Consider the following 23,582-nt stretch of genomic DNA (forward strand, 5'->3'; position numbering starts at 1 on the left):
CGGTGGTGGAGGCGATGGTGACGTAGTTGGCGTCACATGGTGACGGTGGAAGCCGTAGTGAAGGGAGTATGTTGGTGCCGACTAGTAGGTAGTTGTAACAGATAATGGTCCTAGGTGGCGCTTCGCATAATATGAGTCAACCCAAACAAACTCATGCAAACCCATTATTTTGTCTTGAAGAATATATTGTTGTTTTAGGTAAGTTGCATGTTGTATGATTTATTCTCAAAAATTTGTCATATATAACAAGAAAATGTGATTTATTTAATAACTAACCCATTTTTTAAACATATATAAAACGTATTGAGATAAAGGCAGAGTAGGTTATATCTTACAACAAAATTTGGAAAATAAATTAAATGAAATTTGTGAATTAGGTTATTGTCTTGTAGCCAATGCTGACTTGCCAATTTCAATACATTATTCCTAACTCAAAATTAAAAATTTAAATAAAAATATTTAATCGAAAGGAAACGAACAAACAAACAAGAAACTGATTAAACTACACATGATTAAAATCTGCAAATACAATTAACTTCAAACACAAAAACCTGAGAGAATCACTTAAATCTCTACACACAAATCATGCAGAAACTGAGAAACAATTAAAAAAAAAATTAATCGAAATTCGAGTAGCAAAAAAGCCCGATTCGGGAAACAATTTGTATAACTAAACATCAATAACATCCCTATAAAACATCAATCAATCTTCACCGAAGAGTAAATAAGCCTCGTGAACCAGAAGCACGCGTAGAAACCAATCGCGCCAGTGAGCACGAAGAAAGCATACGACGCAATCAACATATACCCAAAGTACAAAATACCCGAAACCGGCTTAGTGATGTTAAGCTTTGTGAAGAAGTAGAAAATCGTGTATAGAAACAGGTATAAAGCCGATGAACCTGAGGTTAGATAGGATCTCCACCACCATAGATAGTCCTCGCTGCACAACTGGAAGTAGCATAACACGATTGTGATTTCCGCACATGTCACGATTAAGATCACAAACACGATAAAAAGGAAGCCGAAGATGTAGTAAAACTGTTGTAACCAGATCGATGTTAATATAAAGAAAAGCTCGATAAACACCGCACCGAACGGAAGTATTCCACCGATCAGAATAGAGAAAGCTGAGCTCATGTACCAAGGTTGTTCGGGTATTTGTCTCGGGATCTTGTTCGTTTTCACCGGGTCTTCAATTGCGGGCTTTTTAAACCCGATATAACTTCCAACAAAAACGAGTGGGACCGAAATCCCGAACCATAAGCACACTAAAGCAAACATGGTACCAAACGGGACCGCTCCAGATGATTTCTCGCCCCAGATTAGCGCATTGAGTACGAAGAAAACCGCAAACGCGATTCCCGGGAACATGAAAGCGGTTTTGAGAGCGATCGATTTCCATTCGGTTCCTTTAAACGCTTTGTAGAGTCGAGCCGATGCGTACCCGCCGAAGATACCCATGAGAACCCAGAGTAGAAGTAACGCTGTCATGAGCCCGCCGCGGTTCGATGGGGAGAGAAACCCGAGTACGGCGAAAATCATGGCGATTAATATCATACCAAAGAATTGAACACCGGTTCCGACATAAACGCATAGTAGATCTGCGTTAACTGGAGGGCGGAAAACGTCGCCGTGAACGAGCTTCCAGCCCGTTTCTTCTTGAGCTTCTTCTTGGGTTTCGAGTTGGTTGTATTTGGAAATGTCACGGTAAAGTGTTCGTAACATGATCATAGCTACCATACCCGATAAGAAAAGAACGATCATCAGTGAGTTGACGATTGAAAACCAGTGAACTTGATCATCTGCCATTAGAAGATACGTGTCCCATCTGGACGCCCACTTAATATCACTCTCCTGTAGAAAAAAGAAAAAAAAGATGTACAATTTATATGGGAATTAATAACGTTAATGACGTTTTTGCTCGTATTTGTTAGTTTTCATTAAAAAAAATAAAGATTATCATTTTACTAAATAAAATTGTTAGAACAGTAATCTGAATCTTTGAATAAAATGGACGACTTTTAACCGTTTGACGTGTTCCCCTTTTAGCTCATTTTTAGAGTTAATATTCGTCCTTGTGGTTTGTTGAAAATAACTATTATAGTCCAACTCTGTTAACCCCATCCAATTTACCATTAAGTTTTTGGTGAAAAGACTGAAATACCCCTCATTTAAAAAACAATATACAGACAAATGAGTTACTTATGTTTTTCGTCCCTGTGGTTTGTTGAAAATAACAAATGAGTTAATTACGTTTTTCGTCCCTGATGCATAGGTAAAGCGTCAAATTGCAACCTCTAAATAACAGTAATAATACTCACCTGGAAATCAACATCGTAAGTGAAGATGATTTCCTTCTTATTTTCAACTTCTTGCGCTGGATCAGAGGCTGAGACCATCCGTTTTGCATGAGCATCACAGGTCGTTAAACGGGTCTTGTCGGTCCATTTGCCGTCATATTGATGATTAACACTGTATCCAACCAAATTTACATTTTTATGAACGATTAGTGAGTCAAATATAATTACAAAATCAAATTATTTCTTAATGTAAAACTTTTAGTACAATGGTTAGGAGTTTTTACTTTCTATGCATTAAGAATACATCTTGGTCAACACGAATAGACCCATTCAAAAGTAGATGGGTCAAAATCTTCACCTATAGATGATATGCAGTTAATATGGGTGATATACCGGTTATCGGTCCCCGTGTAAAATATCGGTACCGATATTATCAGTGATATTGACTGATGTATCACCGATTTTCTCGATACCAGTACACGACTTCTTAGTTCTACCATTTGTGTTTCTTCTTATTGCGGCTATTAGTGTTTTAAGTCTTAATTGGTAATGTTATGGAATAATGGATTTTAATAATCCTAACTATTAGCCGTTGGCCGGCAACAATCCCAACTTAAAAAATACCCAGTGGTGGTCCCACCTTTTCATATATTGTAAACCAATGGACCTTTACTAAACCGAAAAGGATAAGGGGACAAAAAGAAATTAAGGTTCTGTTAGTAAAGGTCCATTAGTTTACAATATGTGAAAAGGTGGGCGTGGGACCACCACTGGTTATTTTTGAAGTTGGGACCGTTGCCGACCAACGGCTAATAGTTTGGATTATTAAAATCCATTATTCCTATTAAAATTACCGATATCCCACCGCGATAACCTATATCTCAAACATCGGCCCTTGACTGATATCCAATTTTTTACCGCATTAACTGCTTAGATAATTACAGAATCAAATTATTTTATGTAAATCTTTTAGTACAATGGTTAGAAGTTTCTATGCATTAGAAATACATGCTGGTGGTCAACCCGTATAGACCCATTTAAAACTAAAACGGGTCAAAACCTTCACCTATATATGAAACTGGCTCAACTATTATAGCACAGTTACCTGAAAGCACTAACTTCGAATCCTACAATTCTTGCAGAGTCGGTTTGAGTGTCCCTGTGAAACTTGACCGTGAATGACAAATGATTGTTGATAAAATATTTTTCTTCCTTTGTCTGCAGATATCCATAAGTTAAAACTAAAATTAAAAAAAATATATATATAATAACACTAAAAAAAGCTGACGAAACAAAGTTAATCTGATCTAGTTACTGAGGGTTGTTTTGTTGCTTACTCCTGCATATTGTACTTTACGGCCAACAAAATATCCGTGCTGATATATAACGGGTGCATCCTTTTCCATCCTTGTCATGGGAACAACCAAAGGTAGATTGTCCAATATCCTGTTATAAAACCATGAAAAAATTAATAAATTAAATAACAAGCAATGCCACGCTGTGGGGGCGTTTGGGCTGCGATTTGAAACTGAATGTGTGATGCTAAATGGTCATGATTAGTTAATTAGTTATAATGGCACATGAATACATGATGCATGAGATAGTTTTTGGTAGGGGAGTGCACGGTTCGGTTTTCGAAAACCTTTCGGTTTTTTTCGGTTATAGCAATGGTTCGGTTTTGGAACAAAATTACGTAGGATTCAAAAATAAAAGGTATAATCCAAGATTTAACAATCTTACTTAGATGTTTACATTTAAGTTATTATATTAAACTTTTTTAGTTAATATTGTTTACATAAACCTAACCTACTAATCTATTTTTATGTTTCTCCAAGGTTTTTATTAAGACATTTTCTTATATAATACTTTGAAATAATAATTTAACTTTTATGTTGAATTTTGTTATTTCTAGTAGGCAATGGATAAATCATTTCAAAGATAAAAAACATGTTAATGTATCTATTATAAATAGTTAATATTCAAGAATAAAATTAATAATTCCTAAATCAATATAAAACAACCATTAAAAAATATTGAGTTAAATGCCATTTTAGTCCCTGTGGTTTGGGCCATTTTGCCAGTTTAGTCCAAAGGTTTCATTTTTAACCTGTGGGTCCAAAAAGGTTTCACAGTTGCCATTTTAGTCCACTTGGTTAACTTCATCCATTTTTTCTGTTAACGAGAACGCCAATTCGGTCATTTTGTATGTAAATCTGTTAACTAAAAGGGCAATTCAACCATATAAAATGACCGAATTGGCCTTCTCGTTAACAGAAAAAATGGATGAAGTTAACCCAGTGGACTAAAATGGCAACTGTGAAACCTTTTTGGACCCACAGGTTAAAAATGAAACCTTTGGACTAAACTGGCAAAATGGCCCAAACCACAGGGACTAAAATGGCATTTAACTCAAAAATATTTTTAGGTTATTCGGTTCGGTTTGTTTTTTTTCCGGTTTTTATAAAATGTAAAACCGTAACCGAACCGTAAATTTCGGTTCGGTTTTTTGTGCGGTTTGGTTTTTTTCGGTTCAGTTAAATCGGTTTTTTCGGTTTCTGCTCACCCCTAGTTTTTGGATGTGTTGTCTAAGGCTGTTAGATCAATAGTCATAGTTAACTCTGATCATTTAAGAAACTAATATATGATATCTACAAAATCAAACTCCGGGTGTGAACTGTGAAGTGGCTTACATGTTAACTCTATACTCATCATCTATCTTCTCCTTAAATTCTTTGGCTGTTTTCTCATCCAATACCAAGCGACATACAACATTGCACATTTGTGGCACTAGCATTTGAAACTGCAATGCAAATTTCATTAGAAGATAGTACAACATAGCATGAAACATAACTGTCATAATAGATTCATTAATTTATTTACCTCATAGGGAGAGTTTTCGATACGATCACCACGAAGAACTTCACCGAGATTTTCAGCACTGTCGACGATTTTATCGGGCCGACAATAAGGAATGGAGTAGTACGAATACGGGAGCTGGGTTTTTGTGGAAGCCAATTTGTTTACTTTTACCCTCAGCTTATCTCCCTACGGCATAAAGTCATTATGTTTAGACACCTTACAAGTCACAACATACTTTATGTACCATTACAAACATTACTGACATGCAAACATTATTTGATAATTGGCTACGATTTATAGCCCATTTTACCATTACAAAGGTTACACACTTACACTATAGTGTTTGATACTTATTGTCACACCCGTGCAGTTGTTTCAGTTTGTTATTCAGTAAAGATGTGTTAGTTTGATATATAAAAAAATATCATACATGGTATGCAGGGTTTATCAACTTCTCATATACATCAAAATGTACAAGAAAAATGGTACGTGATAGTTAATACTCTAGTCGCATACAAGCATTGTTTGACGTTGACTATGATTTAGATTTTAGAGTCCATTTTATTGTTATAACAGCTACACTATAGAGCCTGAATTTTATGGCGCACTAGTATAGTCGGTTCACTATTCAACAAAGATGTGTTAATCAACTTCAAATATACATTTTTTAAATTAAAGTCAAAGGTATGCTTTTTATATATAAACCAAATTGATGTTCCAAAAAGTCAAAAATAACAAAAGGATATACAAGCTCACTTATTGAGTTTGGAAATAGCAAATTGTGTGTTTTCTGCTCAATTTTGATTTTTTTGTTATTCCATAAATGTGTGCTTACATAAATACACTACACCATAGTTGTCAAAGACGCAAGCTGTGGCGCAACTTAGAGGAGGCCGGACCGGGCCTCGGCCCGTGCGGTTTTTTCGCCCAGTAGTGTTAAATTTCAGGTTTTCGAGATTTTTTTTAAAATGTGTATTGGTTCGGCCCAGGCTGATTTTATCTCCAAAAAACATCGGCCCATGCTGAGTTTTAGGTCAAGATCCACCACTAGATGCAAGGTGTACTCAAGGCGCAAAGGGTGAGCCTTGGGCTTCGGTGAAAGGCGCTTAAAAATGAAGTCTTTTATAATTAAGCGAGACACTTAGTATAATTTTTTAAAGGGTTTTAGACATGTTTTAGCCTTTTAGGCTTGTTTACGGCTAGTTTAGGCTGTTTTAGGTTGATTTCAGGTTTGTTTAGGGCTGATATAACTGTTTCAGACCTGTTCACACGATTTTTGGCCAGAACATACATTAAGGGTATGTTTGGCAAAAGTAGCCGGTAGCTGGTGGCTGGAAGCTGCTAGCTGGTGGCTGAAAGCTGGTAGCTGTTAGCTGTAGCTGGTAGCTAGTAGCTGTAGCTTTTTAGATATATTTGGTGTTCGGCAGAGTAGCTGGAGCTTTTAATAAAATGTATAAAATGACTAAAATGGACATAACTAAAAAAATTAAAAGTTTGTGCATTAAAAAGTTCATTATATTTAGAGGTTAAAATAGTCATTTTTTCCCTAAAAGCTTGTAGCTCCTTCTAAACGCTACTAGTAGGAGCGTTCAACCAAAAGCTTCAAGCTCCTAACCTAAAAGCTTCTTCAACCAAACAACGCTTTTTATTGAGCAGGAGCTTTTTCTTAAAAGCTTAAAGCTTGAAGCTCCTAAAAGCTTCATGCCAAACATACCCTAAAGCACCTCACATTCGACTCTCCAACTCTATATCTATCTCCATCTTACTCGCAAACACTTATTTCATCGTTTTTTCTCGGTTTTACACGCTCACAATAATATATATAGATCGATAAACAGCATATCTTCATGAACAACACATCAGATTCCCCCACACTTAGATTCAAATCACACAAAACAACACGCAACATAACCGATCTATCGAAAACAAAACCCTAACTAACAAAATAATCAAATACTGAAACAAAACAATCACATTCTGATAAATACCTTGAAGAAATCCTGTGGAGCGACACCAGGGAGGTAGAACGAGTATCCATGGATGAATAAGTGAAGAAACACGCAGATCGATAATTGAAACACTAGGTGAAATCGATTAGCCATATGGAGAGTTCAGATCTGGTTTCAGATCTGTGTTCGAATCTCTCAAATTCTCTTATAAGTGTTTCTATTTACTCTCTCTCTATATATATGTGTATATATCTGTTTCTGTCTTTATAGTGTGTGTGGTTTTAATGGCAGAAACCTGCACCTAATTGGAGGTCAAGAAGATGATGATGAGTGGAGAGTGAAGATGATGAAATTAACATCAACCGTTTGTTCATTTGTCACTTTTATAGTTTCTACCGTCCAAAATGACACGAGTAAAATGCACAAAACGGCCAATGTGACACTGGGTGAAGTGGTTGGGGAAAAACTTGGTGATTCTTATAACCTAGTTTGACTCTCACTCTCTCTGTTATTTTTTGCGGCATCCAGGTGAAGGGCGAATATGGGAGGTGCCGGTTCGTCTTGAATGAGAGGCGAGTTTTTACCAATTATTCCATTGTCATGCCTTCGGGCGGGTGGAGGTCGGGTTTCCACGCATCTGGACAGCCAAGGGGCTGGAAATGGTCGAGTAGTCGACCTTGGCCACAACGCCTGGTGTCACTGTCTTGCCGTTCAAAAAAAATGCACAAAAAGTCCTTTATGTTCCATTAAACTTGTAGGTTCCATTTTTTATGGAGTTAAATGTCATTTTAGTCTATCTGGTTTGAGTTATTTTGAAACATTGTCATTTTAGTACAAATAGTTTCAAGCATTGCCATTTTAGTCCACTGTGTGTTAACTCAATCCCTTTATTCTGTTAATTAGAAGGGTATTTCGGTCATTTTATATGTAATTCTGTTAACTAGAAGGCCAATTGGACCTTATAAAATGATCGAATTACCCTTCTAGCTAACATAAAAAATGGACGAAGTTAACCTAGTGGACTAAAATGGCAATGCTTGAAACTATTTGGACTAATCCATCCAAAAAGCTAGTTCTTGAATTTCCTCCAAGCCTACACACCAATCCATCCAAGCTTGCTGAAATTATCACATAGTCCTTGAACGGTAATGGACAGGTAGTGGTGATTGAATCATGGTCCACGGGTTCACAATCAAGCGTACGAAAAGTTCGGGTAGTTGGGTCAAGACGAAGAAGTTTATGGTTGGTTTGATAGCATAGGTGCATCCGCGCAAAGTGAGGCGTAGATGAGAAGGAATTCCATGCTTTACAAATGCACCTATCGACTTGGCAGGAAGCTGTGGAAGAATTCTAGGCATGATCTAAGGATTTGCAATTGAATGGCACTAATGTCACATATAATGAGGAAGTTCATAAATTTCGTGATCTTTTGGAATTATCCAACTATTTAGATGTTATTATTTAAATTGCGTTATGTGATAATTGGTGTATAGATTAATTGACGATAGTTATAAATATAGAGTTTCATGGTATCAAAATTTGAATACTTTCAATTTAAGTACTCTTTAAAAACAATACCAAACTTTCAAATCAACGTTAGTATTTAACTGAATCACATTTATTCTGCACAATAATAATCTATTCCTTTATTTATTTTTTATTTAATTTGTATACACATCTTTCTAAAATAAGTTTAAATTTATTTAATTTGTATACACATCTTTCTAAAATAAATTTAATCTTTACTATATAATAAAATAAATCACTTTTAAGACACTTGTCATCATATTAGGCCATCTCTTATAGATAATTATTAATTTAATTTAATTTCTTCAAATTAAATATAGATAATCCTTCTACTAAATATTATTTAATTTAATATCTTATATTATAGATAACCTTCCTATTAAATATTATTAGTTTAATATCTTATGGATAATTATTATTTAGTTTAACGTCATTCTTATTTATAATATTATTTATTTGAATTAATTATATTTGAAAATTTTGTTTAATTTGATATCAAATAAATTTTACGAAACTTAAAATAAAATTAACTAATTACTATATAATAAAATAAATCACTTTTAAGACACTTGTCATCATATTAGGCCATCTCTTATAGATAATTATTAATTTAATTTAATTTCTTCAAATTAAATATAGATAATCCTTCTACTAAATATTATTTAATTTAATATCTTATATTATAGATAACCTTCCTATTAAATATTATTAGTTTAATATCTTATGGATAATTATTATTTAGTTTAACCTCATTCTTATTTATAATATTATTTATTTGAATTAATTATATTTGAAAATTTTGTTTAATTTGATATCAAATAAATTTTACGAAACTTAAAATAAAATTAACTAATAGTATTTATCATTTATACATTTACAGAGTTTTAAATAAATGGTTAAATTTATCGAGTTTTCATTAACAAATTTTGCAACAACACAATAATCTATTTTTATCAAGAAACCAAACTTTATATTAATATATTAAATATTTTTATTTTCACTATACAAAATTACATTTAGACTGTGGGGTATGGGGCGGGGGTTGGGGAGTGGATTGGCCATAAACGCCCAAGTCACCACCCCGGGTGGGCTTGGGTTTCGGCGTGGCCCCATTGGCGGAGGTTTCAACTCGGGCGTGGGGCGGGGCTACGAGATTGACATGGTGGGATCTGATTGGCCAACAAAACTAGCCGTTTGAGCTAGCCGTTGGGCATTATTTAAAAAAAAAAAACCTTTTTTCCTATATAAATACCTTATCATATTTAACATTTTTCTCACACATAAAACACAATCTTGCCATGAGTTCTTCAAGTTCAAGTGAATCGTCATCATCATCTGACGATGGTGCGGAAATATTTCTACAAACGATCGCGACGATGGTGAAAGCTATCGTGGAAGACGATGAGGAAGAGACTTTGAAACCTAAACGGAGGAGGTACATCGCTCGTGAACGGCACACCGCTAACAATTTGTTGGTAAGCGATTATTTCTCAGCGGAACCTAAGTATGATGAAAAAATGTTTAGGCGTGGTTTTCGTATGAGTAGAAACTTTTATATATATATATATATATATATATATATATATATATTAAAAAAATGATGTGGCTTGGCCACGCCAGCCCAGCCACGCCCACCATAACCCTATGTGAACTTGGGTTTGTGTATTGAGCGTCCAAATCCACGTGTCAACCCATGTCTCACCATACCCCCAAGTTCTTACTCGACCCATGTAACACATGAGGTTTTTTAAGATATAACTTTTTATTATTTGATATATAAAATTAGATTTATTCAATTCGTACAATACACGGGGTTTTTTAAGGATATATATTTTTTTATTATTTAATACAGAAAAATACATTTATCCAAACCGTGTAATGCGCATATTTTTAAAGATGTAATTTTTTTATTGTTTGGTATATAAAATTACATTTATTCAACCCGTGTAATAAATGAGGTTTTTTAAAGACGTATTATTTTATTATTTGGTAAACAATATTACGTTTATTCAACCCGTGTAATACACGTGGTTTTAAAGATATAACTTTTTTTATTTAGTATATACAAAATTACATTTATTCAACCCGTACAATATGGTTCTTGTAGATATAACTTTTTATTATTTAATATATAAAATTATATTTATTCAACCCGTACAATAAATGAGGTTTTATATATTGTTTATTATTTAGTATATAAAATTTATTTATTCAATCCCGTGTAATACACGGGGTTATAACCTAGTTTAATATATAGAGAATGGTTATTGTATAAGACACTCAAATTGTACAACGTGTAGACGACATTTAAAGACATGAGTGTTATAGGAAAATCCAATATTGCCGACTTATAAACCACTTTCACCATGATTTTTAAACGGCTATAACTTTTTCATATAATAATATTTTTAAAAACAACTACATCGTATTAGCGAATATTTCATTCTCTTTAAGGGGCTGTTTGGTAGCCTCTTAATGACCATTCAGATGCTACCTCTTAATGGTTTAAAACTCTGAATGAATAAGAGGTAACCTCAAGTCCGAATGGTTAAGAGCTAACATCTGAATGGTAAATCATCACATGTCACATTCTTCTACCTTCTCATTAGTAAAATTCTTAATGGTTCCATTAAAATGTAGACTCTTAATGACCATTCAGAGGCTACCCAGCCCCTAACTCTAGTAGGTTATTGCTATAGTTTCTTAGTTTTTTTTTATAGAATACGTGACACATTTAAATACAAATCATTACGTGATTACACATTTAATACGATTTGTTATAATTGATTTTGTAGCTATGGCCTATGAATTTTCATACATATAGATTGAAACATAACTTCATGTAGCAAGATTTAAAAAAGCATATATCATAATTTTGTTTAAATTTAACATGTGAATGGACTTTAATGTTCAAAACAATTGTTGAGGGACTTTGTGAGACAAAACCATAAGTACGTTCGTTTTTATGTGTAAAAAATTGTTGAAGGACTTTTATGAGAAAAATAAGAAAGTATATTAGTTTTTTTATGATATTTGCCCTTTTCAATACATAAAACAAAGATAGCATGACGATAAACTATAACTATAGTCGTTATTATTGTATGATACGAGAAAGAGTAAACTGCCATTTTGGTCCCTGAGGTTTGGTTACTTTTGCCACTTTGGTCCAAAACTCAAACCTTTTGCATCTGGGTCCCTGTGGTTTCAGTTTTATTGCCATTTTAGTCCAAAAATGAAATCAGGTCATACTTGTCTTATAAAATCCTGCAATTTTGTCATTTTCCTCAGGGGCAAATCAGGTCATATTTGTCTTATAAAATATGGTATTTATTTAATATGACATGATTTCATTTTTGGATCAAAATGGCAATAAAACTGAAACCACAGGGACCCAGATGCAAAAAGTTTAAGTTTTGGACTAAAATGACAAAATTGACCAAACCACAGGGACCAAAATGACAGTTTACTCTACGAGAAAAATAAGAAAGCATATTAGTTTTTATGATATTTTCTCTTTTCAATACGATAAAACAATGATAAACTATAACTATAGTCGTCATATTAGTTTTTTTTATGATATTTAGCTCTTTTCAATACGATAAAACAAAGATAATATAATGATAAACTATGACTATAGTCGTTATTATTTTATGATTTATATCAAAATCACAGTTTGCGTAGGAATTAGGATGCTAATCTTTTATATTGACTTTAATTACATAGGCGACCAATTGCAAATCCTTAGATCATGCCTAGAATTCATCCACATCTTCCATATGAAGTAATACAGTCTGAGGTGCTACCAAGACTTCCAGCCAAGTCGATAGGTCGTTTCCGATGCGTTTGTAAAGCATGGAATTCCTTCTTATCGACGCCTGACTTTGCGCGGATGCACCTTCGCTACCAAACCAACTACAAACTTCTTCTTCTTGACTTGCTCTCCCCAACTTTTCGAACACTTGATCATGAACCCATGAACCATGATTCAATCACCACTACCCGTCCTATACCGTTCAAAAAACACGATGTGTCGATTATAGCAAGCTTAGACGGATTAGTATGTGTTTGCTTGGAGAAAACTCGAGAGTTAGCCTTTTGGAATCCACTAACCGGCGCCTACAAGAAGATTCGTACTAGCTTCTTTAACGATATCAGTTGTGGCGCTTTGGCTTTCTACAACGACTCTTCTAACGACTACAAACTTCTACATGTAGTATCCGAGGGTGCTTTTATCTATTCCCGGAGATTAGATTCATGGAGGAAGATTAATACATCTTTCGAAAGCTACGATATATCGAACTTCGTGTGGTCGATGACTACTTTTGTCGGTGACAAAGTTTATTTCAAGCTGCATAGTAAGAGTACTAGAGGTTTATGGTGCCTTATGTGTTTTGATGTGGAGTGTGAAAAGTTTAAGGAAATACAATTTCCACCCATTCCTTGTGGTGCGCATTTGCGTGTGAATTTAGCGGCGCTCGATGGCTGCATTCACTTGTGTGTGGCATGTGGAGAGACCTTTAAGGATTTGGAGTGTGATATGTGGAGGATGGATGGTGACGGGTGGGTAAAAGTGGCGGAAATCGCTATCCCACATTGGAAACCGTTCAGGGAGATATACACTAAGAAGAATGGGAATTGGCTTGCGATTTGTAAGGACGGAAACTGTGTTAAGAATATAGGATTTGAAGACTTTGCTACGGATTTCTATGCTTATTTTGTTGGGCATTCGACGCATTTGTATCATCAAGAAGTATACATCGAGACTCTCGTCTCTCCAAATCCTTGATTCAAGCAAAGATCCAAGTTACTCATGGTTGATCTAACCTAAGGTGACCGTAGTTTAGTTTATTGTTGCATTTTGTCGTTAGAGGTTCACGAATTTCAAGTAACCGGATGAACTTGTGTAAAACGATTTATATGATCAGAAAATAAATGTATGAACTCTATATTCGTATCGTAGTAATATTAAGTACTTTTTAACTATTATGATCATATGAAAGCAGATGAGTAACAACGAGAATGAAGAAAGGTGTATGAGTAACAACGAGAATGAAGAAAGGTGTATGAAAGAAAGATAGAGCGTTTAGTTAAATTATAAATGTATATAATTATCGTTTAAAGAGCAAATACAAATGGGTTTTAAAGGATTTTTTTTTTTTTTTTTGAATTTTCTTTTTCAAAATGTAAAAAAAAAAAAAAAATCGTGTATTTAGTCTAGTAGAGTAATTATGTATTTACTCTAATTGAGTAATCAAATTACTCTTAGAATAATTGTAATATTTTGCTATATATTTTTTCTAAAAAATAACTGACCATTTCTAAAAAATATATTTTTCTAAAAAATAATTGAGTAATAAAATTACTATTAGAGTAATTGTAATGCTGTATATACCACCACCATTAGTTACAGCAAAAAAATTACCAACACCTTTCACATGTGAACAAGTATCAACAACCAAAACTAATCAGCATCAGCCGTAAAATCCGGCTCCGGTGGTTTCGGTAAATTAACCAATTCTCTACCGGTCTTCACATTCCGGTTCCGGTGGACCCCACGTAGAGCATTGGCCGCGAATTTCGACACCAAGAAGGTAGTACCAAGGCTGCGAGAACCTCCATCACCATCACCGCCAGCGAGTTCCATCTCTACCTCCTCCTTATGCCGCTGCTCGATCATTTTCCGCTTGCAGTGTCTCCGCCACGCGGCCTGAATGAAACACGCCGCCCATGTCCGCCACTGCTGCGAGTAGAATCTGAAGGTGTGTTGCACCTGTCGGCTGTGCAGCCGCCTGAACTGGCCCGCAACGAATTTTAACTCGTCGGCGGATAACGCAAACGCCTCCACCTCTTTTAGTGCTTTTACGGTTCTAGTCGAAGACGGAAGATTAGAACCGGATTTAGGATCGAGGGCCCACGTTAGAAGCTCTTCTCCGCAGAAATCTCCTTCTTTAAGCAAACCGCGGTTGTAAAAACCGCTTCTGCCGCCATCGGTGGTTACGCTCTCGAGACGGCCGCGGATTATGAAGAGCATTTCGTCAACGGGATCTCCTTCGCGAACGATATACGAATGACAGGTGTATAAACACGGCTTTAATCGCTCGCAAATGGCGTCGAGCAATCTCTCATCCATGTTTTCGAACAGAGGAACCTACAAAAGAACAACATTGTTGTTATTTACGAAACAACAATTGCAATTTAGGGTAAATTGCATTTACGTCATTTAAGTTTGAGCAAAATTGCAGGCGTTGTCCTTTAACTAACGAATTACACTGAATGTCCTCTATGTTACAGTTTCTCATCATGCAATGTCCTTTTGCCCTAACCCAGTTATTTTTTTCCGTTAACTCATAATACATGCCACTCGCATGAGGGCATAATGGTCATTTTCACTTAATAACTAAAACAAAAGGGGAATTGGCCTGTAATAATCCCACCTAGACCTTATTGGCCATTAATAATCCCACCTCAGAATATTCCCCCCACCAGTCCCACCTTTCACTTATTTTTCCTACAATGGTCCCCCGTTAAAAAAACTTAACGGAGTTAAGCTTTTTTCCAAATTATAAACAGATTTTTTAGGGCTTTTGATCAGAACGACGATACGAGTCCATTGATGTAAAACTTTCCTCGAAACGGTGCTCCAAACGATGAAAACGGCGCTTCAACTCGGGTGTTTAAATTTCCAATTAACAAAAATCAAGTCACTTGGAGCACCATTTCGAAGCAAGTTTTACATCAATGGACTCGTATCATCGTTCTGATCAAAAGCCCTAAAAAATCTGTTTGTAATTTGGAAAAAAGCTTAACTCCGTTAAGTTATTTTAACGGGGACCATTGTAGGAAAAATAGGTGAAAGGTGGGACTGGTGGGGGGAATATTCTGAGGTGGGCTTATTAATGGCCCATAAGGTCTAGGTGGGATTATTACAAGCCAATTCCCCAAAACAAAAATATAAAGTATCCGTGAAACTTCAAGAGGACCATTATACCCACATGTGACACATGTTAAGAGTTAACATAAATAACTAACTGGGTTAGGGTAAAAGGACACCGCATGATGAGATATTGTAACGTAAAGGACATCCAGTGTAATTTCGTTAGTTAAAGGACAACGTCTGCAATTTTATTCAAACTTAAAGGATGTAAAATGCAATTTACTCTTGCAAGAATGAATGGTATCGAATTACCCGTTTGACCAAAGAGAGACAAAGATGGCGTTTTATGTCCCGTCTAAGATCTTTGGGTAAACTTTGAACCAAATTCTCTTCATCGACTCCACGGGTTTCTAACCACTTGTACTGATCGTACCGTCTCACACGCTCACGAAGGTCTTGTGGAAGTAACCTGTGGTGCATCCACTGTTCCGAGTCACGCTTCTTAACTCTCATTTCTTCGAGCCGGATCGTAAGAGATTGCAGGTACGTCTGTTGCAGTGTTGCACCGTTAAAAAAAAAAACAAACCGACATCTCAAGTAAAGGTCACATTTTTGTGGGTCCCACAAATTTTTTAATCTTATATACAAACCTGCATGTTACCGATCAACAGAGCGAAGAGAATAAGCCCCGATATCGCGAGCGTGATTGAAAATAAAGATTCTCCAGGATACGTGCTGGTTTGAAGCCCCTGCCCAAGTGTGCTGTCACAAAAATAACAAAAATTATTGTTATACAACGATTAAAGGAAAGTTTTGTTGTTAACGTACAGTTGAATCGTTTATTCTGTTTTCTATAAGAACTAAAACAACATTGAAATCACTTTTTTATTTCATTTTATAACCGTGAGAGCTCGAAGGAAAACTCATGGGCCCCACCAATACCATGGTAAAAAGTAGGCCGGTAAATGAACCGAACGAACACGAACAGAGGCAGGTTCGTGTTCGTTCATTTAATTTGAATCGAACACGAACGTATAATTGAACACATTTTTTTGTTCATGTTCGTTTATTAAGTAAATGTGCATGTTCGTTAATTAAAAACCTAAACGAACAGTTCACGAACGTAAACGAACATAAACAAACAAACTTGAACGAACATAATTTAACAAACAACACAACATAATTTAACAAACTTAAATGAACATAATTGACTAAACATAAACGAACATAAAGTAATTAGGCGAATTGGAAATAAATAATCCCACCTAACTCAATTTGGCCGATACTAATCCCAAGTCAGTTATTGGCCGATAATAATCCGAACTGGTCAATTTTTTTATAAAAATAGTTCGCCGTTAAAATAGCTTAACGGAGTTAAGTTTTTTTCCGAATTACAAACCGATGTTTTAGGGATTTTGATCAGAACGAGGATACGAGTCGATTGATGTAAAACTTACCTCGAAATTGTGCTCGAAAGGGCTTGATTTTTGTTAATTGAAAGTTTAAACACCCGAATTCGGAAAAAAACTTAACTCCGTTAAGCTATTTTAACGGCGGACTATTTTACAAAAAAAAATTGACCAGTTCGGATTATTATCTGCCAATAACTGACTTGGGATTATTATCGGCCAAATTGAGTTAGGTGGGATTATTTATTTCCAATTTGCCAAGTAATTATTATATAAATTAGTGATTAATTATGATAAATAAGTGGTTATAAAGTTCCTTTTATGTTTAATATTTATATGCATATGAATACTTATGTATTTAAATGAAAAGAACATAAACAATTGTAAATAAATGAACATAAACGGACAGTCACGAACGAAACGTGTGTTCATGTTCGTTTAGTTAAATGAACAAAAAGTTGTTTTCATGTTCATTCATTCATTAATTAAACGAACTTCCCACCGAACAAGTTCACGAACAGTTCATGAACGTACCTCAAATTCTGCAGGCCCCACCACAGGCAGTAGCAGTACTTTAACACAAACTTTTTTGACGAAACAATGCCAGATGTCAAAGCCTGCTTGAAAATCCCGAAATCAAACGGTGGATTGTCGCCATCTGGCGAGCAATTTTCGGTCAAAACCGAGCTACTGATATTGCTCCAGCTATTATAACCTGGCATGTGGTTATTTCCACAATACAAGAAACTTGTATTGTGACCGCTTTTTTCACAAGCTTCTTGCCAACATGTTATATTACGCTCTATGGATAGTAAATACCAAAACGCCCCCACTATCTGCAAAAAAAAAAAAAAAATGGAGATTTTTTAGATATACATACAATTTACTTGTTTTGTTTAACCGAGTTGAAGGTGTCAGCTTTGAAACGTTTACTTATAAATGCGTCGATTCGGGTTTTATTTCGAACGGGTAAATTAGGAATAATAGTTATAAAGGAAACGGGTCAAATAATCGAAACATACAAAAAAAAATCTCCCTTTTGACCCATTTTGCCACCTCTACAAAAATTTACGACTAAAATGCCATCTTCGTCCCTGAGGTTTGGCCAGTTTTGCGACTTTTGTCCAAAGGTTTGTTTTTCCTATCTTGCCATTTTCATCCGACTCGTTAACTCCATCCATTTTTCTCCGTTAAGTCAGGGGTATTTTCATATTTTTTTTTTCTGTTAAGGGTATTTTGAATACTTGTACATTAAGTGAAAAAGACCGAATTGCCCTTTAAGTTAACAAAAAAGACGAAAATACCCCTGACTGAACGGAGAAAAATGGATGGAGGTAACGAGCCATATGAAAATGGCAAGATTTCAAACCTTTTGGATGCAGATGCAGAAAAACAAACATTTGGACGAAAATCGCAAAACTGGCCAAACCTCAGGGACGAAAATGGCATTTTACTCAAAATTTAATAATATCAATGTAATAGAAACATCACTAATAATCGCGTAAAAACAGTAGATTACATGACTGGCAAGCATGTACAGCAACAGATAATAAGCAGCACCAGCCCACGCGGTTTCCGCGATAACGCCGGCAGTCCTTTTCAGTTCCGAAGTCAAAGGCACGATTCTTGCGAATCTTGGAATATATTGAAGTAACACCATAAAAAATAACGCTTGTTTTGTCGACAGTACATCCGAACCTCTGGACCTATGCAGAAACCTCCAGATAACAATCTGCAAAATTATAAAATGATGTAAACCTAGGGCTGCAAACGACCCGAAATAAGACGGACAAGACCTTGTTCATGTTCGTTTGTTAAGGAAATATATGTGTTCACGAACTGTTCATGAACACTTACCGAACGAGATTTTATGTTCGTGTTCGTACGTTAAGGAAATGAACGTGAACGTGTCTGTGTTCGTTTGTTAATTTTAGGCAACGAACACAAACAAATGTTCACGAACATAAATGGAAACAAACGAACACAAACAAGCGTTCATGAACAGAATATACAATACACTTATACTTATTAAGTATTTTATTTGTCGGAATTTTGAAGTATTTAAATAAAATACTAAAACTAAAACACTAATGAACTATCGAACACAGACGAACATAATCGAACACGTTATTGAACGTTCAGGAACATAAATGAACGTACGGGCCTCTGTTCATGTTCGTTCATTTAACTAAACGAACGGAATTTCTTGTTCGTGTTCATTCATTTATTAAACAAACGAACACAAAAACGAACTTCCCGCCGAATGGTTTACAAACTGTTCGTTTAATATTCAGTTCGTTTGCAGCCTTAGATGTAAACCTATATGCCAGCCATGTGGCAATTTAAACCATTTACGTATGTCTTTGTTGATTCGGGTTATGTTAATTTTGGGGTCCAACGGATAAAATAAACACTAACCTGTGGCAACGGGAGGACAGAAAGGAAATCGATGATGAAATACCACCGCAAATATCTTTTAGCAATCTGTGCGGGATTTATCACAAGTTCACCCCGTCCAAAAACCCGAGATGACGGTGCAATATACGCGGTTCTAAACTGAAGCGCCATGTGAATAAGATAAAACAAATCAACAATGGTCCGCAAAGTTGTAGCTATAATGGCTAAATGTTGGTCTATACCAAGGCAAGCATTAGATTGATCGAAAACCGGAAGATAAAAGAAAAGCGGGTCCACAGATACCGCAAAGATGCATGAAACTACGAAGAATTTGTTCCATGTGAGAAGGAATTTATCTTGTGGGTCGAATATTTTTTTCTCGGATACTTTAAGATCTTCGGCGAAAATGGCGAAAGACCCTCCGAATCCGAGGGTTCTGCCGATTGATTTAAGTCTTTCTGATCCATTTTTAATCCCTTTTTTGAATGATTTAGCGGGATTTGCGGTTGGATGAATTAGTCCATCGAATCCGCGTCTGGTTATAGCGGCTGAGGAACTGGGAGATGATGATCTAGAATCTAAATCATCTAACCTGTAAAAACGCCATTAAGCTAAGTTAATATGGGCACGTTCAATGCATAGTGTTTAATGGGAGTTGATAACAGAATAAACGGCTATATAACTGCTTTATGTATAAAAACAATAAAGCAAAATATATGTTTTTATGCGGCTCTGGCAGTTAGGGCTGTAAACGAACCGAACGTTTAGTGAACAGTTCATGAACCGTTCAGTGGGAAGTTCATTTATGTTCGTTTGTTTAATAAATGAACAAACATGAACAAGAAATTTGAACGAACATGAACAATGGTATCGTTCGTTCAATTGTGTTTGTGAACGTTCAGTAATGTGTTTGTGAACGCTTGTTCATGTTCATTTATTTATATTTATGTTGTTCATGAAAGATGTTTGTACATTTATTATTTTATCAAAATTTTTTATATTCTTTAATTATTATATATTATATTACCCTTAAAATAGAATAGGAGACCTTGTTTCCCTTTCCTTAATTCCTTCTCATTATTCACATCGACGAATATTATCGTCCTCCGTTCCACGATTAGGGCTTTAAGTGCTTGTGCCGCCTCCGCCAATTTTATTTGTGATCGTGAACACATTCATCCTTAATGAACAAACACGAACAGAGAATCCTGTTCGGTAAGTGTTCACGAACCATTCGTGAACACATTATTTCCTTAGCAAACGAACACGAAAAAAGCCTTGTTTGTGTTCGTTCGGTTCGTTTGCAGCCCTACTCGCAGTTATCTACTTAAAATTGATTTTGCAAAGAAGTTCCATAACCCACATATGAGGCGTGTTCATTTCATAACTAATAATACGTTGAGAACTACGAGAACCATATAATACTAGCATCTTTTAGGTGTGACACAAAAAGGTGGCTACGAAACCGCCTACCCCACTATATCAATAACTCATCAATGCAGTTCTCAATATACATATATATGCAATAACAAGCAACGGTTTAGGAAACAAGATCATCATCATCATCATACTCAGTAAATCCCACCAATGGCAAAGCAAAGGTAGGGTCTGAGGAGTGTAAGATGTAGACAGCCTTACCTCTACCCCGTAGGAATACAGAGGCTGCTTCCAGTGAGACCCCCGGCTCGATAGTAGTTTTGCATCAAGCCTTGGACATAAGGCACATAACACTCAGCAATCAGAACAAAGACCAATTAGTGCATGTACCCTTTTGTCTTTCAGCTATCAACGCAACCACATGATGCATGATTAACCGTCCTCAGCTTTTAACATTATTTTCACGAAATTAGTAAAATAACGTTAAAATTAGTGCACTTTCACTTTTGCCCCCAGATGGCCCACACATATATACATCATATGCCCATACAGCAAGCGGGGCGTAAGTTTAGGAAACAAGATAAAAATACTAAACCTTGACACATAAATCTACAAGGGTGTATGAGGAAAAAGTTACCTCCTAAACCGGGACTTTGATCCAAATTTGAACATCTTGCAAAACCTTAACACATGAATCCAACTGTAAATCAATATAAAAAATGAAGTTAAAAAAACCATCTTAAAAAAAAAAAAAAAAAAAAAAAAAAAAAAAAAAACAATTAACCAACACTAAGATATCCAACTTCCACTCTGCAAAACAGAGTAAATGCCCCTCATTTCCCATCTTTTTTTTCTCAAATGCCATCACATTCTTGTGATCTAAAATTCTAATCAACACTTTCATTATAGAGCATTTTGTGTTGTTTAATTCTATTAATTATTAAATTTAAACAAAACAAGCATTCAAATTCCGCTGATCGAACTTAATAAATCTGGTACCTTGCATGTCAATTAAATTCACAAAAAAAAAAAAAAAAAAACAAATCTGATGAAACCAAAAACCATGGAATCGAAACTAATGAGAATCGATTAACAGAATAATTAGTTAATTAGAATGATGAGTTGAAATCGCACTTACAGTAGAAGTAAATTACAACATCACCATGATCAGAGGAGACGATTTAGGGCAGAGGAACAGAGACGCGAAGAAATGTGGAAAATGTTTTCCAGTTTTGGTAAGTTCGATGTAGAAAAAAAAAAAGGAATCGAATTTCAGATTTGGTTTTTGTATTTAACGTTGTTTTATTATTTTAAACCGTCACTAATTACTCGCACTTTCTAGATTCATGCGTCAAAATTTTCTATTTTATTGTTTATTGTTTATTATTAGATAGATGTAAAGCCCAAGTATGTATAAAAAACAGGGCACTTGGCTATGTCCGACATAGCCTTTTAAACTGTAGTAGTAATAGTAATAAGGTTAGTTCGAAAATATCGAACGTATTAGTCCAAGTGTTATGTGATGTGTTAATCATATGAAAACGCATGTTTTGACGTATCCGATTGAACTTAATGTATCATATAGTTGCATTGCGATTGGATCAAAACGTGACATAAATCAAATTTATATAGTACAATCATTACGTATTATATGGGACCCGACTAACTCGAATTTATTTCGTCAAGCCAAAAACTCTCGAGGGGGTCAAAGTGGCATTTACAAAGTTCATAAAAAGTTAAGTGGTTAAAAATTGCATTTCGTAAACTTAAGGGCTAAGAAAAGGTAAAGATAAATTTTGATAAAGTTTTGGGGTAAGAAGGAAACTATAACGAAGTTGGGGCTGAAAAGGAAACTACGACAAAGTTGATGTGTCTAAAGCAAACCATTTGTAAAATGGAGTAGTAGTTTAGGGACTAAATTTATCATTTTATGAAACTTTGAAGGTACAAAAGTTAAGGGGCTAAAATTGCAATATCGTAAAAGTATGGGGAAGAGGGGAGGCAAAGCCGGTGAAGTTTCCACCGACTTTGTCTTTTAAGTTATAGTATAATTGGTCTTTTTTATAATTAACTAATATTTAAACAAGATTACCAAAGGATTAGTGCTCTAGCGGCATCCGGATTATTTTCTCTACGGTAAGTTACCGGTTGGACTCTCGTTCATGGCAAAAAGTCATGCACGAGCTAGGGGTTTTACTAAAGTAGGTCTTTAGGTGGTGGATTTCCTCTAGAATTGGTGACAAGTCGGGTATCGTTTTTTACCTATAGGTGTACCTGGATGGTCTAACTTTGTTGTACGTTCTAAAAAAGATATTTAAACAAGATCGTTTTCTAATAACTAAATTTGAACTTTGGGTTCAGTTCTAAAAACCCAAGTAAAAAGTTTTAAAGTTTTGATTCAGTTCTTTTTTGGTTTGTTAAATTGTTTTGAGAACTTCCAAACCGACTAGTCAAAGATAATTTTAATTTTAAATATTATTACGAAACAAATACCAAATAGTGATCGATTTAAACAATTTCATCGTTTCAATTCAAATCAAACGATCCACATTCATTGTAAACTATGAATAAGTAAAGACTAGAATATTCATCAGATATAATAATAATAAATCAAAGCAAGAAATTCAATTAAATACTAATATTAAGATAAAAAAAAAATATTCCAAAAGGTCTCCAAAACAGCCACCACAATTCATGCAAAGTTCAAATAAAAACCTCAAACATATCTAAAAATCAAACCAATATTCCTAAAAAACAGAAGACAAGAAAAACTTGGATAAAGATTCCAACCAAGGTAGTAGCCACAACGATGAACATATCAATAATCCAAAGATCCAACCGGGACCGAACCGGATTTCGGTAGAATTTCAAAATTAGGTTTTGGCGT

At 35.1% G+C, this 23,582-nt stretch overlaps 3 protein-coding genes across 5 annotated transcripts; 1 reads left to right on the plus strand and 2 right to left on the minus strand.

The window, feature by feature from the left end:
- Window positions 1–480: 480 nt before the first annotated feature.
- LOC110893955 (transmembrane 9 superfamily member 8) lies at window positions 481–7,499 on the minus strand. The gene is made up of 7 exons (XM_022141114.2): window positions 7,151–7,499; window positions 5,184–5,348; window positions 4,994–5,103; window positions 3,641–3,749; window positions 3,409–3,521; window positions 2,325–2,475; window positions 481–1,857 (listed from the first exon to the last, which is right to left on the minus strand). The coding sequence occupies exons 1-7, from the start codon at window positions 7,262–7,264 to the stop codon at window positions 700–702; spliced, it is 1,920 nt and encodes a 639-aa protein (XP_021996806.1). The 5' UTR covers window positions 7,265–7,499; the 3' UTR covers window positions 481–699.
- A 4,887-nt stretch (window positions 7,500–12,386) lies between these two features.
- LOC110893956 (F-box/kelch-repeat protein At3g23880) lies at window positions 12,387–13,786 on the plus strand. The gene has a single exon (XM_022141115.2). It carries the CDS (start codon window positions 12,387–12,389, stop codon window positions 13,422–13,424), a length of 1,038 nt encoding a protein of 345 aa, XP_021996807.1. The 3' UTR covers window positions 13,425–13,786.
- A 182-nt stretch (window positions 13,787–13,968) lies between these two features.
- LOC110893957 (probable cyclic nucleotide-gated ion channel 5) lies at window positions 13,969–21,957 on the minus strand. 3 transcript variants are annotated; one of them, XM_022141116.2, is made up of 8 exons: window positions 21,834–21,957; window positions 21,333–21,395; window positions 19,340–19,910; window positions 18,441–18,653; window positions 17,456–17,757; window positions 16,163–16,274; window positions 15,825–16,061; window positions 13,969–14,786 (listed from the first exon to the last, which is right to left on the minus strand). In XM_022141116.2, the coding sequence occupies exons 2-8, from the start codon at window positions 21,365–21,367 to the stop codon at window positions 14,100–14,102; spliced, it is 2,157 nt and encodes a 718-aa protein (XP_021996808.1). In that variant the 5' UTR covers window positions 21,368–21,395; window positions 21,834–21,957; the 3' UTR covers window positions 13,969–14,099. The 3 variants fall into 3 exon arrangements, with proteins under 3 accessions (XP_021996808.1, XP_021996809.1, XP_035836641.1); XM_022141117.2 differs by having other exon boundaries at window positions 21,333–21,377; window positions 21,834–21,951; XM_035980748.1 differs by lacking the exons at window positions 21,333–21,395; window positions 21,834–21,957 and adding an exon at window positions 20,957–21,100.
- Window positions 21,958–23,582: the final 1,625 nt, after the last annotated feature.

Source organism: Helianthus annuus, chromosome 12 (genome assembly GCF_002127325.2).
Source record: "Helianthus annuus cultivar XRQ/B chromosome 12, HanXRQr2.0-SUNRISE, whole genome shotgun sequence".
Lineage (NCBI taxonomy): Eukaryota > Viridiplantae > Streptophyta > Magnoliopsida > Asterales > Asteraceae > Helianthus > Helianthus annuus.

Coding starts and splice junctions, on each gene's coding strand:
- LOC110893955 (XM_022141114.2), bottom strand. CDS start 7,264: ATGGCTAATCGATTTCACCTAGTGTTTCAATTATCGATCTGCGTGTTT. Junction 5,349..7,150: donor CTCCACAGGATTTCTTCAAG/GTATTTATCAGA, acceptor TTTATGCCGTAG/GGAGATAAGCTGAGGGTAAA. Junction 1,858..2,324: donor CTTACGATGTTGATTTCCAG/GTGAGTATTATT, acceptor TTTTTTCTACAG/GAGAGTGATATTAAGTGGGC.
- LOC110893957 (XM_022141116.2), bottom strand. CDS start 21,367: ATGTTCAAATTTGGATCAAAGTCCCGGTTTAGGAG. Junction 17,758..18,440: donor TGTACATGCTTGCCAGTCAT/GTAATCTACTGT, acceptor TTTTTTTTGCAG/ATAGTGGGGGCGTTTTGGTA. Junction 16,275..17,455: donor TGGGGCCTGCAGAATTTGAG/GTACGTTCATGA, acceptor TTTTTGTGACAG/CACACTTGGGCAGGGGCTTC.
- LOC110893956 (XM_022141115.2), top strand. CDS start 12,387: ATGCCTAGAATTCATCCACATCTTCCATATGAAGTAATACAGTCTGAG.